This window comes from Lutra lutra, chromosome 3 (genome assembly GCF_902655055.1).
Source record: "Lutra lutra chromosome 3, mLutLut1.2, whole genome shotgun sequence".
Lineage (NCBI taxonomy): Eukaryota > Metazoa > Chordata > Mammalia > Carnivora > Mustelidae > Lutra > Lutra lutra.
In genome coordinates, this window is record NC_062280.1 from 122,672,026 (window position 1) to 122,687,555 (window position 15,530).

The 15,530-nt window shown below is 46.3% G+C and overlaps 1 protein-coding gene across 1 annotated transcript in view; it reads left to right on the forward strand.

Moving 5' to 3' along the window:
- The first annotated feature begins 307 nt into the window (after positions 1-307).
- LOC125096200 (phospholipid-transporting ATPase IB-like) overlaps positions 308-15,530 on the forward strand; it is a 659,532-nt gene continuing 644,309 nt past the window's right edge. Inside the window, exon 1 of the mRNA XM_047722948.1 lies at positions 308-554. Coding sequence (XP_047578904.1) covers positions 479-554 — 76 coding nt within the window. The 5' untranslated portion in view covers positions 308-478. The remainder of the gene's footprint in view (positions 555-15,530) is intronic.

The window sequence follows — 15,530 nt, forward strand, 5'->3', positions numbered from 1 at the left end:
AAAATAGGTAGCAGATTGGCACAGGCAGAGAAGAGTACCCCAAGACGTGACCGCCTCCTAGAATGAGCCCCCTAGGACACCGATCCATGCCCCCCGCCCACTGCCGTCTCCGCCACCTAAAAGCCCCCTGTCCCGCTTAACGGTCCAGACTCTTCCGGCCCGCTCCTCCTCCCGCCCGGCTCCCCGCGAAGGGCCGGACCCCTCCCCCGCCGCTGCCGCCGCCGCCGCCGGGCCAGCGGGGCCCGCAGCGGTGGCGTTCGCGGGCGCTGCCGCATTGGCCGGCGGCTGCGGCACGAACGACGCAGCCTCCTCCGGCGGCGGCCGCGGCACAGGCGCCGGCACTCCCGGCGGCCCCGCAGTCCGGCCCAGGAGCGCGCCCACCCATGGCCCTCGGGCCACCACCCCTGTGCCCAGCCACGAGCGCAGCCGCCGCCACCGCCGCTCGCCCAGGGCCAGCGTAGCCCCCGACTGCGGCGCGATGCCGAACGCCTCCGGCCTGGACAGAGCTCTTAAGATGTCCCTGCCCCGAAGGTCGAGGATCCGCTCGTCCGTTGGTGAGAGGGGAGGGGCGCTCGGCCGGGAGGGTCGGCAGGGCGGGGGCGCCGGCGCGCGGAGGAGAGCCACCGACCCGCCCTCCGCCCGCCTCCCTCCGCTGGGGCCTGTCGGTGGCCGCCCGCACCTGAGGGGAGGGGCGGCCCAACACCTGCGCCGCAGGAGGGGGCCGGGGCGTCCGAGACCCCGGCGCGCCCGCGGGGCCGCGGTGCGTGTGCGCGTGCGTGCGAGCCGCGGCGCGCATGCCCGGCCGCCCCCACGCGGGGATACCGGGTGCCCTGCTCGGTGGGCGCAGAGACAGTCTGGCGTGTGCCCTGTTCCGGCGTGGTGTTTGTAGCAGAGCCCTAGGGAGCCAAAGGGTCACAAGAACGTTTGTCGCAACCTGGGCCCGCGGGCCTCGCGTGCACACGATGACGACGCACTCGCTCCCGACCACCTGCACAGCCCCCCACCCCCCCACCCCCGCACCCCCCGCATTCAAGCGCCCGGGCGCCTGTACGCCAGACCTCCAAAACCACCCCCACACCCCGGTGCTTCAGACGCAGCACCGCGGCCCCTCACGTCCAGGCACTTGCATTTTGTTTGGTAGAGAACATATGTTGAAACCCAAATCATGTCAAGCGGGATGTTTGGTGATTATGATCCGCGTCGGGTTACCCAGACCCTTAGGTAATGAAAAATGGAAAGGGAACTTCAGGAACCATCCACTTTCTTACCATTTCAAGACTGCCGGCAAGTTTGTAGGTCGATCCTCGGTGGGAGGAAGGGACAGGGTTTGCAATTTGGGGATGGGGCACTTGTCATCTTTGTGAGGTTTTTGTTTTGAGAAAATAGGCATATGAAAATAAACGACTTTCCTGTTTCTGTAGTTGAATCACGTGACATGGAAAGCGCTATCAGTCCTTTGGACCAGTGTTTCTGAGTAACGTCAGGGCACCTTCAGATCCACCTGAGGACAGTCCCAGTGTGAAAGGATCGCGGGCTGAGGGCTAAGGCTAGACTGTGGGGCCTGTGGGCAGAAGCCAGGAGACCAGCTGGGAGGGGACAGCGGTAATCCAGGTGCCAGATGGTACCTGTGGCAATGCTAGGGTGGAGGCGGGGAGAGTGGGCATGTCCTCCATATGTCTGAAGGTGAGCCAACAGATTTGGTTGTGATTTGGACGTGAGGTTTCAGTAAAAGGAGAATCAGAGGGTCGCTAGGAGGAAAAAGAAAGTTGAAAAACCTACCACTCGTGGAGATGGGGAAAACTGCAGGAAGAACAGGGCTCTTATTTGTTTGTGGGAGGGGTGGGGGTTAGGAATTTGATTTTGAAGTGCCTGGGAGAGCATGGATTGGAGATGTTTACATTTATCAGCCCTGAGTTCAGGAGAGTGGTCTAGAGCAGAGACGTAAATTCAGGTATCCTCAGCAGGACCCGTTTCTCTGTAGCTGTGTGACAGAGCCCCACTCTTGGCCAAGTCCTGCGTTTGCTCTAATGCTGTGCTGTTGCTGTCTTAGAGGCCTCAATGATTTTCGAATGAGGGCCCTGCATTGTCATTTTGCAGTGGGACCTGCCAGTGATGTATGTAACCAGTGTGTAGAGAAGTGGCCCAGAAGAGAAAGGTCCTTGGACAGAGGCCTGGGTACATGGACATTTCAAGGTCAGGGAGGTTAAGGCAACAGCCACGGGGCTCAGAGGATGGCCAACGGAGGTCCGAAGAAAAGTCCAGAGCATTCTGAAGCTCAGTGAGCCCACCGTCCTGAAGGCAGGGGTACTCAGCTGTGCCCAGTGCTGCTGGGAGCTCAGGAAAGGCGAGACCTGAGAAGAGTCCATCATGGAGGGTACAGGTGACCTTGCAGTCTGTTTTTGTGTAAGTGCGGGCAAGAATGTCTATAGAACAGCTTGAGAGAGAGAAAGAGAGAGAGATGGATGAGAGGATATTGGAAACAGCAAGTCCAGAAAACTCTTTAGGGTAAATTTTGTAGAAAGGGGGAGAGAGCAAATTGAGTGATAGCTGGAGGGGAAGACGTGAGTTCCAGAGAGGTGGTTTTATTTTAAGGCAAGTATTACAGTCATACAGTTGATGGTGTGAGTGTCAAAGTAAGGGGTTTTTAGGGAGAAAGGGGGGACAGTGATCTGAGATCAACAGTGAGGAAGAGGGTCATCAAAGCGGAGCAGTGAAGGCAAGAAGTCCAGAGGTGGGGGAGATAGGGTATTTGCTGATGAAAGGCTGCAAGTTCTAGAAGACAGGGAGGTTCTAAAAGGTGGAGTTTCTGTGAAGAATTTGCATATGGTGTGAGGAAGAAGGGGGACGCTCCTGTGAATGAGGGTGGAGGGCCTGATAGGCTGAGTTTAGAAGTGCTGGGGCTGGGGGAGTGGCAAGGGGAGGGCTGGTCAGTGCTGGAGAGATGGCCTAGGAGTGTCCTGAGCTCTGAAACCACTTCTTTCCAGTGCGCGCATGAGTGAGACGTTTCCATCAGCACAACCTGTACTCAAAGCTTTGGGTACCATAGTCAAACGTTCTGCAAAATATCTTCACTCTTTTTGGTCCTTTACTTCTCCATGCATATTTTTAAAAGAACCTGTTTTAAAATGAGACAAAACAACATTCTTTTAGTATTTTTGGTTACATTTGCATTAAATTTATAGATTAGTCTGGAAAAAGTAGAAATTTCAAAAAATGTCCTTTTAACCAGAAATGTGGATATTTCTCATCATTTCTATGTGTCTTCTTTTAGGTCTTTTATTAAAGTGGTATAATTTTCTCCATAGATTTTAAAAGGCTTAATCCTAGATACTTCTGTTACTAGAATAAATGGGGTTCTTAAAAAATTACATTTTTAGTTGGGTTGCTGCTGATGTCTAGGGAAGCTGTTGAATTTTTATGTTGTGTGTCAACAACCTAGTGCACTGTCATAACTTTTCAAAGTTTAGGATTCTTTTAAATATTTTTTGTAGACATCCACATTATCTGCAAATAATAATTTCTTCCTTTTAATTGTTATGCCTCATAATATTTTTCTTATTTGATGATATTTGCTATTACTCCCAATGAAAGGTTTCATCAGAAGTGCTGTTCTTGCTTTGCTCTTAGAACACTAAAGGGAATGCTTCCAGAATTTCATGTGCAGGCTAATATTTGCTGTTGGAGTTGGTAGCTGCTCTTTATTACTCTGTGGAAGCACTCTACTTTTCCTACCCAGTGCTTCATTTAGGGCAGAGCTGGGTTTATCACGCACATTAAGATAATCATAAGGAAACAGCAAAATACTTAAAGATACCTGGGTGGCTGTCAGGTCTTTCCCTCTCCTGTCTGGATCTTCGTATATATGATTAAAAGTGAATTGCAGCAAACACATCAGACTGGCCCTAATAAAAACTAGTGACGTCAGCAAATGCTTGCAGGGATGCAGAAAACTGGAAACTTCTGCGTGGCTGCTGGGAATGTAAAATGGCACAACCACTCAGGAAGAATGTTTGACAGTCACTCTTTCTTTTTTCTTAATTAATTAATTAATTACTGTTGACACACGGTGTTACATTAGTTTCAGGTGTGCAACATAGTGTTTGGCCATATGTATCTGTCATACTATGCTCCACCGCAAGTGTGGCTACCAGCTGTCAACATTCAGTGCTATGCACGCTATTCCCTATACTGTACCTTTTGTCTCTGTGACTTACTCATTCCATAACTGGAAGCCTCTGCCTCATCTGCTTTGTCCATCTCTCACTCCCCTCTCCTCTGGCAACCACCAGTTTGTTCTCTGGATTTATGGATCTGTTTCTGCTTTTTTGTTCTGTTTTGTTTTGTAGATTCCACATATAAGTAAAATAATATGGTATTTGTCTTTGTCTGACTGCTTTCACTGAGCATAATACCCTCTAGGTCGATCGATGTCATAGCAGATAGCAAGGTTCCATTCGTTTTATGGCTGTATATTCCACTCTTTGTATAGACCACATCTTTATCCATTTCAGTGATCAGGGCACAATTATCAATGGACAATTAGGTTGTATCCATGTCTTGACCACTGTGAATAATGCTGCAGTGACCCCAGGGGCGCTTATACCTTTTTGAATTAGTGTTTTTGTTTTCTTTGGGTAAATACCCAGTAGTGTATATGTAAATACCCATATAGTATTTCTATTTTTAATTTTTTGAGGGCCGTCTGTACTTTTTTTTCCACAGGGACTGCCCTGTGGAAACAATTGAAACTTTAACTTCAAGTAAGATTCCCTGCCTGTTTCTTCCGGGCCCTCAGAAAAAGAGAGGGGGTGTTCTGATAAGAAATGAGTCCTCAGCAGGATGTTGAAAGGATAAGCAAGCTGTGCTACATCCACACCGTGGAATACTAATCAGAAATAAATATGAACCAAATATTGCCCCACACGACAACTCGGATGGGTCTCCAGGGAGTTGTGCTGAGTAGAAAGAAAGTCCAAGTCCAATCCCAAAATCTACATGTCATTTTATCCTATTTATGCAACATTCATGAAATAGCAGAACTATAGAAATGGAGAGCAGATTAGTGGTTGCCAGGAGTGAAGGAAGGTGTGGGGATGGGAAGAATAAAAGAGTGACACGAGGGAGACTTGTGGTGATAGAAATGTTGAGGGAAATTGGAAGGGGAGGTGAACCATGAGAGACTATGGACTCTGAAAAATGATCTGAGGGTTTTGAAGGGACGGTGGGGGGTGCGGTGGGAGGTCGGAGGAACCAAGTGGTGGGTACTAGAGAGGGCACGGATTGCATGGAGCACTGGGTGTGGTGTAAAAACAATGAATACTGTTATGCTGAAAAGAAATTAAAAAAAAAAAAAAAGAAATGTTCTGTATCCCGACTTACCCAATTTCAGTATCCAGGTTGTGATATTGTGCTATAGTTTTGTAAGATGTTTCCATGGGGGGAAGCTGGATAAAGGGGACACAGAATCTCTTTATTTTTCTTACAACTGCATGTGGATCTAAAATGATCTCGAAATAAAAAGTTTAGTGGAAAAAAGAAAAGGTAAACCATAGTAATTTTAATTAAAAGAAAATAGTCATCATATTTCAGGTCTGGTAATGTACTCTCAGTTCAACACATTTGAGTGATAGTATTAGAATTTCATTGCTAGGCTGTTCCCTCAGGGTAATTAAATTGCTTACCACCTGTTTCTGTGACGCAGCAGAACCTCCGGGTTTGAGAAGCTTTGTGCTTGGCCCATTAGCTGCTACTTGACATTCTCGGTAGGGCCTGGGGCAGGGGTGAACTCAGACCTTGGTGCACTCTCCTAAAATTATTCTCATTTTTTAAATAAACTCATAGGGAAAGGATCAAAGACCACCATCTGTTTCAAGATTATGTGCTCAGCTGTGTACTATTTAGGAAAATAATTCTGGGATTATTATTTGTTGCTTATGAGATATCTTTGACTCCTTCCTTAATCTGGATGTTCAGTGGTACTTTTGCAAATGCTACCTTTCTCCAAATATATATCTTGTGTTAGTGTCCCAGACATTTTACCAGGTGGTGGAAATGCAAAGGCGTGAGTCCCCTGCCTGTACAGAGTTTACGGTTGGCTCAAGATCGAGCCTTTCAGTCCAGTAAGGGAGGCAGAGTGGAAACTGGAGTTGTTGATTGTAACAAATCTATGTGGAGTGCCTTCAGTGTGCCAGGCACTACTCCTGGGGCTGGAGATGGAGCGGCGAGCAGAGCAGGTGTGCTCTCTTGGAGCTTGTGGTCTCGTGGTTGGTTACAACCCACGGGGTCAGTGTTCCCAACTCTCTTATCCTGACTCGCTTTGACACTCATGGACAGTGACACTCATGGACAGTGTGCACAGATGAATAGTGAAGTGTGTGTGTGTGTGTGTGTGTGTGTGTGTGTGTGTGTCTGTGTGTGTGGGTGTGTGGGGGGTGGAGGTGAGCAGTGAGGACCGAAAGGAAGGGAAGTTGTTTTTTATAGACTATGTTGTCAGCAGGATCTCGGGAAGGATCTTACTCCCTGTCTTAGTAAATTTAGGGATTTGGCTTAAAGGAAACGAGATTCGCAATGAAGAGCTGGTGGGCAGTAAGCATGCAGACCAAATGCAGAACCTGGAGGAGTACACATCTTCCAGAAATGGTCCCTAATGTCCTCCTCCAATTCCACGTTGGGCCTGTCCATCTCCTCTGTCCTCTGTCCTGGTCAGCAAAGGTGTTTTTCATTGTGTTTTGTTTAAAAAGCATCCCTACACAGAGTCAGTTTTCCCATAACAACCTGCCCGAAGTTTTAAGGGCAGAAGTAGGAAACTGAGGGGCGTTAAAGTAGAAAGAGCTCTAATATTAGAATGTGAGGGTGTGTTGGAAGCCAGAGCTGGTATGTTGAACTCAGAATGTGCAGCTCATGATCTGCTGAGTGAGGAGGCAGAAGCCGCTTGCCCGAGGTTGGCAGGCAGCTCCTTCAACACCCCAGCGCCCGCTTTGGGAAAGTGCAAACCCTCAGGGTCATTTCGATCGAAGATGCGGTTTCGGTTCACTTAAGGAAGTCACAAGATCTATCACTTTAAAATCCCAGAAGTGGGGTTGGGGTGCAGTGAGCTGGGGGAAGGACAGCCCTCTATCCCAGGTCACAAGTGAACAGGAGACAGAGAGCAGGGTAGCAAACACCTCTATTACGTCAGAGGTGGTCAGGGTGGAGGGCACTAGCTTTTCCCGACCTTAACTCTAAGTGTTTGTTTCAAAAGGCGCCTTGGGACAAGCAAAGTGGGGACAGATGGTGCACTCCTAAGCTCAAGTCCATCTCTACACACCCGGACCCCAGGTATGAGTCGGGTTGTCACATCGTAAAATACCTAGGCAGCTGCTGAGAAACATAAACGTTGTTTGTCATCACAGAGGGCTGGACCACATCTCAGAAATGGCTTTATCCTCCACTTTCACAGAGAAAAACAAGTCAGAGATGTTCCTTGCTTGCTGGTTCGTTTCCAGCAGGACCAGCTAATCCCCAAGCCCAGGGTGCTTTCGGCCCCCTCCAATGCACCTGGTTCAATATCATACCCAAGTTGAATGGAACAGGTTCTGTTTTTGTCTTCTGTTCCTCAAATGGAAATTCATAAAGAGCTGGGCCTAATTTCCCCTGCTTCTGTTTTCTGTACCATCTATCCTGTGGGTACTCAATAAATACAGCTCTCACTGAGCTCTGTCATGAATTAACCTTTGAACTTGGTCTAATGGCCTAGACTGCTGGAAGTTTCTTTATGGTAGCATACATCAGGGTTGAAACCCCTAGCTTTGGGATTGAGAGAACTGGATCCAGTTCTGTATGACATTGGAAAGCTTCCTTTATTTCTATTACAGAGGCAGATGAAAATACATTTTGTACCTCATGGGGCGGTTGTGATTAGTGAGTAATGTGTATAATACAGAAGTGCGTGCATTAATTATTATTATTATTTTTTTATTTGACACTGAGAGAGAGAGAGAGAGAGTGCACAAGCAGGGGGAGAGGCAGAGGAAGGGGAAAAGTAGGCTCCCTGCAGAACAAGGGAAGCCCGATGTGGGACTCGATCCTAGGACCCCAGGATCATGACCCGAGCCGAAGGGAGTGGCTTAACCCACTGAGCCACCCAGGTGCCCGCATTAATTATTTGATACATTAAGAGAACCATGTGATGTAATCAAGCTCTTATTGACAATATGTCAGATCTTTCTCACGCTGCCCATCATCATTCAAAGTAAACTCCTGCACCCAGATTCTTACCTGCAGGCCAGCCATATGGGCAAGAATGTCACCTGTCATTATTGCCCCCTCTAAATCTCATGATGGAGGCTTAACTGGGAGTCATTATTGGAGCATTAGAGCATTCTTTGCGTGTCATTATCCAGGCGTATATGATTACACACCAAGCACTCGGATGATAGAGAATTCATCCCCCTGTGTCTCTGGAGGCTCTCACCTTCTATTCATTTGCCCTGCCTTCAAGGCCATTTTTTTTTAAAGATTTTATTTATTTATTTGACAGATTGAGATCACGAGTAGGCATAGAAGCAGGCAGAGGGAGAGGAGGAAGCAGGCTCCTTGCTGAGCAGAGAGCCTGATGCCGGGCTTGATCCCAGGACCCTGAGATCATGACTTGAGCTGAAGGCAGAGGCTTAACCCACTGAGCCATCTAGGTGCCCCTCAAGGCCATTTTTTACCCTACAGGTGGCCAATAAGAACCTCAGTTGATGGCTTCGGTTGCTTAATAATTGATTTTCCTTTTACAGTAGATGTTTTATCTCAAACCCTTCTCTGACAGAGATGCTGGCTAGAACAAAGGGTTAAATTGAAATTATTCTTGAAAAACGTTTTCCAAACAGTTATGGGAGGATGTGTATAGAACACTTTTAAAGATGAGTTTCTGCCTTTCTTCCTTAGATCTTTACATTTACTAAATATAACCCCTGGTCAATACAACACTGGATACAAGAGATATTATTTACATCCATTTAGGCCAGTAAAAGCGCTCAGGGCAAATGTTAACACCCATTAAGAAAGTCTAAACATAGAAGAGATCTCATATCCATATCCTGCGAGTTTTTTCCCATCATTAAGGGCAAATGCAGGAACAAGACCTGAGAGAGAGCCCTTGCTGGGATAGAGCCCTGAGGAAGTGGGGATTGTTAGTGGCTCACGCAAAATACGCAGACAGCCCATGGGGACTCAGTCACACACGGACACCTGCGTCTACCTGCACAGACATGCCCATAAGAGTGTGCGAATAATATTGTTCATTCATCAGCAGTGACTGGGGAGGGCTCACTGTGTCACACACGGCTGCAGATGGTTTGTATGTGTACGTGCCCATACTGTTTATGTGTGTCTCTTGCTCTGACAGTTCATCTCTTTCTTTGCTCACCATCTGTAAGAATCAGAATCTGATACAACATCACATTTCACCCTAAAAAGTGATCTAATCCTGATTAACTTGCATTTAGAGGGTTTACATTTGCAAGCAAGTTTTCCAGGCTTTGACACTGTTATGCCAGATGATAAGCAAATGTCACATCTCACACATTTCGGTGAAGTGTCTGGGGGCTGCTTCTCCCTCTTCTATCTCTGGAGATACTGTGTTAGCTGCCGTCTGCACTGAGGCTCCAGGATTACTGTAAATATTTTAAGTACATTACTGAGACGGGACATTATACGGGAAGCAAGGGTAAGCAAATGCTACATGGAGGAAGGACCTCCGTACTCGGACATTTGGAATCTGCTTCCAGATCCTAAGTTCAGGGAGCATGGCTTTCTTTGCTGGCCTTCAGTGATGCCTGCATGTCACGGAGGAGCTCATTCGCATTCGGAGGGAGAAATCTGGGGACTGCCGCTGAGCTGCTCGGCTTCGGGCTCCGTGGGATCAGCCTCTTATGAACTATTTTTAGCTGCATAACGATTATCCTTATTTAAGACTCTCCTATTTTCTTTGTGTTTTCTTTATTGTAAGCCACTGGGGAAACAGAATTTTGGTTTTACCACTACAGAATTTTTTATCTTTGGACCTGCAAAGAGGTAGCCACTGTAGCAGACAAACGAAATGACCCCTTGTCCTCTGGCATCTCGGCAGTTGAGTTTCACTGACCATTTTGCTAAGGGTGTAAGGTGGTGTGGGTGTTTCTGTTGTGTTCCCTTCCCCCCAGTCTCTTCCCCACGTTACTCATGCTCTGCCTTGGTGCTGGTGAGAATATTAGAAAAATGCTCTCTGGATCCTCTCCTCATCCATATCTGTGTTGACCATTCCTGATGCTTGGAAATGCATCTATTCAACTCCGTTTAACTCTGCTGCTGTCTGGTTTTCAGATGTTCGGGTGTGGGCCAGTGTTCTGGAAGGGAAGGCACCCGTGTGGGCCGGCAATTGAGGGGGCCTCAATTTAACAATAAATTGGGCTGGGTGTAAACCCTAGGGATCAGGGAAGATCACAAATGCAGTACACGTTCAGGGGCTATTACAGTGATCTAGGTGAGAAGTAATGAGGGCCTGGGCCAGGGCAACACCAGAGATGCGAAGAAGGAGTGACTGTGGGAAGCACAGCTGAGTTGGAACTGACAAGGTGTAGAGATGCAACCAGGCGCTAGAGAAGTCTGTCCATCTTTGCCTGCCCATTATTTGTCCTTTGAGAGCCCAAATACTGGGCCGAGTGTCAACGATACGCAGAGAGTCAGACATTCTCGAAGTCGAAGGTGACTTTCTAGACCAGTGTGGTCCCAGATGGTGGCCACTAGCCACAAATGGCTCCTGAGTACTTGAGGAGGGAGTCAGACCGAACCGTGCTCGAAGTGTAGGAAGCACACCAGAGTTTGAAGACTTACCATGGAAAAAGAATCTAAGCCATCTCATTAGTAATGTTTTATGTTTATTATAGATTGAAATAATATTTTAGATAGGTCAAGTTAACTAAAATATGTTATTCCAGTTATTTTCTGTTTCTTTTTACTTTTTTTCTTAGTGTGGCTACTAGAAAATGTAAGATGGTATATGTATCTTGGACAGCTCTGCGTAAGCGATCTTGTTCAAACATTTGTAATTGACTGTTCATGGAGTTGCAGACTTTCCCAAAATAAAATTGTCTGGGAGCCCAACACCCTCCTTCCTAGGGGAGGAAACCAAGGCTGTGGAGGGTTACATTCTGGAACTTGCCCAGCGTTCCAGGGGCAGTGACAGCCCAGAGCCTGTGTCTTTCCACCCTTCCAGTATTCTTTTCCGGGTTATTTTGTCTTTCTTTTACACTGGGTGAAAAATCTCTCTTGGGCCAAATCTAGGTGATCCACCTTAAGTTTATTCTGAAAATTAACTGGCTCATGGTACAGTGGGGCCCGCCCCACCATCACCACCACCATGTCTTCAGTTTTCCTTTTGGCAGTTTCATTCACCAGCTGTCGAAATGCCATCTGGAAACATGATCCTCCTTCTGGCAATCGGCAAAGGGTGGGTAGTAGCCCAGCACTAAGTCACCATGCCTGCGTCACTGACCTCACTTTGTCTCACCGCGTGGGCGTTTTGTCATCCCACATCATCACAAGAAGAAAGGGGAGATTTTGAGGGAAAGGCCACATTCACATCATTTTTACTATAGTATATCGTTGTTACCTGGGTCCGTTTATTAGTAATTCGTCTCTTATTGAGTCTAATTTGTACATTTAACTTTATCACAAATATGTATGTGTATATAGGAAAAACGTAGTATACATAGGGCTCAGTATTATCCACAGTTTCAGGCGTCCCCTGGGGGCGTTGGAACGTGTCTTTGTGGATAAGGAGTGGGTTACTGTACTGCAAAGTTCTATTGTATTTCTTTGACCCTAACATCTAATAAAACGAACTTGCTTGAGTGTTTGTTGTCTGAGATCATTAGGCGATATTTGCAGAGAGGAACTTCAACTATGATGCACCTTCAGTTTATGATTAAATGAACTTTAATCACAGCCAGGAGCGGCCAGCAGATCTCATCTGCCCAGAGGACAGCCTCCTTTACAACCAGTGGGCATCTTGGTGTAGATCTCCTCTTCCCAGAGGCTGATCAGTAACTGGAATGGAGTTGAGTTGTTTAAAGAAACACATTCTAAAAATGTTTCCCTCTTAGTGTGTCCCCCAAGAAATGGAGAAAGTAAACACAGAAGAAAAATAATCCGAGGGCTGTGTTCAAACACCATTAGGCTGTCAGTGGTGCTGGGTCTTGTTGAGAAGACAAAGTAGGTTTTACTACCAAGGGATGAAGCTGGGCTTTTTAGATTGTTCCTGTACTCTGAGTTTTTAGGAATTTCTTTTAATACTGATGAAATTATGGACTGTGATAGTAAATACAGCCTGGGTAACTGAGATGATACTTTCGTTGTTGTTAGCAGTCTGATATCTTGTACAAGTGGCGTGTGGTTGTTTTGCTTTAGGGGTATGATTTTTTTAAAAAGATTTTTATTTATTTATTTGACAGAGAGAGAGAGAGAGAGAGCGAGCGCACAAGTAGGGGGAACAACAGGCAGAGGGAGAGGAGGAAGCAGGCTCCTTCCTGAATGGGGAGCCCGATGTGGGGCCCGATCCCAGGACCCTGGGATCATGACCTGAGCTGAAGGCAGATGCTTAACTGACTAAGCCACCCTGGCACCCCTAGGGGTATGATTTGACTCAGTCTTCGTGTCTGTATAATGGAGAGCTCTGTTGTCTGTTGTCTCTGATGTATTTCAGTAGAAGTCTTGGCTTCATGAGCATGGCTGGAGAGTATGACTGAAGATACTCAGGGCAGGCGAGGGAGTCTGTAGTTCCATGTCTGCCGTCCAGGCTCTTTTATGCGGAATGATAACATTGGCAGGATATTCCAGGGCAATGCCAGCCATATCGTGCTGAGGCAGGGGAGAGACATCTTGGATGTGGTGACACCTCTGCCAACTCTGAACTCAGTGCTGTGGCATCACACTGTGAGGTCGGCACTATGACAAATGCATAACGACATGCAGCCACCATCACAGTATCACACAGTATTGTCATGCCTTACAATCTCCTCTTTCCCTGACTCCAACCCTGGTACTGCTGATCTTTTTACTGTCTGCATAGTTCTGCCTTTTCCAGAACATCAGTTGGTTGGAATCCAAGAGGATGTAGCCTTCTCAGATTGGCTTCTTTCACTTAGTGATAACGCATGTAAGATTTGTCCATGCCTTTTAATGGCTTGATTGCTATTTTTTTTTAATCCCTGAGGAATGTTCTGTTGCCTGGATGTACCATAGTTTATTTATGCATTAAGCTACTGAAGGACATCTTGGTTGCTTCCAAGTTTTGGCAAGTATGAATAAGCCTGCTGTAAACATCTGTGTGCAGGTTTGCGTGTGGGCATACGTTTTCAACCTCTTTGGGTAAACTGGATCCTATAATGAGAGTATATTTGATTTTGTAAGAAACTGCCCAACTGTTTTCCAGAGTGGCGGTCACATTTTACATTCTCACCAGCAGTGAGGAAGAATTCTTGTTGCTCCACATCCTCACCAGCGTTTGTTGTCCTTAGTGTTTTGGATTTTATCCATTCTCATAGTTGTTTTAATTTGCAGTTCCTTAGATGTGAAACTTAGATGTGGAAAAGATGTGGAGCATCTTTCCATAGGCTTATCTGACTATCTGTATATCTTCTTCAGTGAAGCACCATCTTTTCCCCATTTGTAACTCAGGTTGTGTGTTTTCTTTCTTTCTCTTTTTCTTTCTTTCTTTCTTTCTTTCTTTCTTTCTTTCTTTCTTTCTTTCTTTCGGTTATGTGTCTTCTTATTGTTGAGTTTGAAGAGATCTTTATATATATTTTAGATACAAGCCCTTTATCAGATGTGTTTTGCGAAGATCTTCTCCCAGTTTGTGGCTTGTCTTTTTGTTAGGGTCCGTAATCAAAGGAGCGAGACTGATACAAAGCGAAGGTCAAACAAAGCTTTATTTCGCGCCAAGCATCGAGAATCATACTGACCAGTCAGGGCCGTCTCTTGCAAAGAGGCGACCCCTCCCAGCCTCACAGACTAACTTTTATAGAGGTAGTTTAGCCAGGCTATACAAAGGTGGCCAATGAGATTGCAATAAGCAGGGAACACTGCACAGTCATGCTGAGTCTGCCACACACAGAAAAAAACTGGTAACACACGGGTGGCCAATTGAATTTCAATTTACCCTAGTAGATACATGCGCGCTCCACTGATTGGATGTCTTCACCTGGCCTGACCCGCCCTTGTATCTAGGCTTTGCAAGTAAGTTCCTCTGGGAGGGGCAGGGTCAATCTAAGTTTACTGCATAGGGTCAATCTAAGTTCACTACATAAACACAAAATGACTCCCTCTGGCCAACCAGGCCCTTACATTTTCATTCTTTAAGTTTCTTTCCCAGAGCACGTTTTTAATTAAAAAAAAAATCCAGCGTATCAATATTTACTTTCATAGATTATGCTCTTGCTGTTTCAAGTTTTCTCTCCATATTTTTCCTTAGGTGTTTGAAACTTATTATGTGTAAACTTATTTTTCTGGAGGGCACTTTTAAATTGTGAATTACACGTACTATTTTTTTCCCTTAAGGCGAGACTTAATCAGTACATGTGTCCTATTCCTTTCCACACTGAGCTTGGCAGACAAAAAGAAGACAAAAACCTGGGTAGGTTGACTCCTTCCCCCACTCCCTTCTCTGCCCAAATCCCCTGAGTTGGCGTCAGAGTGGGGTTAACCGGTGGTAGTCACTGTTTTGTTTGTTGAGCAGTCTTCCTTGTGGGCCATTCCTCATGTTGGAGTAGATCCCTTAGGAGCTCCCAGTGACCATCTGTGAGTGTAAACTGATTCTTCCTGCCCCCAAAAATGCTTTTATGTCATCCTCCCCATTAAGCGATAGTTTTGCTGAATAAAAAACTCTGTTCCTTCAGGACTTTAAGGAGATTGTTCTGTTATCTTCCTGTACCCAGATTTGCTGATGAGAATCTATATCCATCTGATTCTCATTCCTTTGCCGCAAAGCTGTTTTCCTTTTTGATTGGCTTTTAATGATGTATGTGTCCTTGATGTTCTCAAGTTTCAAGGTGATGGTCTAAGTATTTTCTTTTCCCCATCAAATGCTCAGCACTGGAAGGCCCGTTCAACCTGAGAAGGCTGGCTTTCTTTTGGTGGGAAATTTCCATCTGGTGCTCTCAGTCACCAGCTGTGTCCCTACCCCCCTGCCCTCCCCCTTCCTATCTGCAACTTCTTCCACATGTCGGTCTCTTCTCTGCAGGTTCCTTTGTTGGTTTTATACTCGTTTCCCCCTAATGCCCCATTTTGATCATTGCTTGGTGTTAACCTTCAGTTCATTAACGCACACTTCGACTTTGGCTTTCTTTTCCTTTTTTTCTCCTTAGTTTTAGATGTCTGTTGACTTTTTACTTCAACTGCTATGTGATTTCTTTCATGGTCACTAACTGACTCTTTTTTCAGAAGAGTCTAGTATCCCGTATGGTATTGAACACTCTCTTGGAGGATGTGAATTACGCATGTCTTTTTCTGATGGCTTTATCAGATGA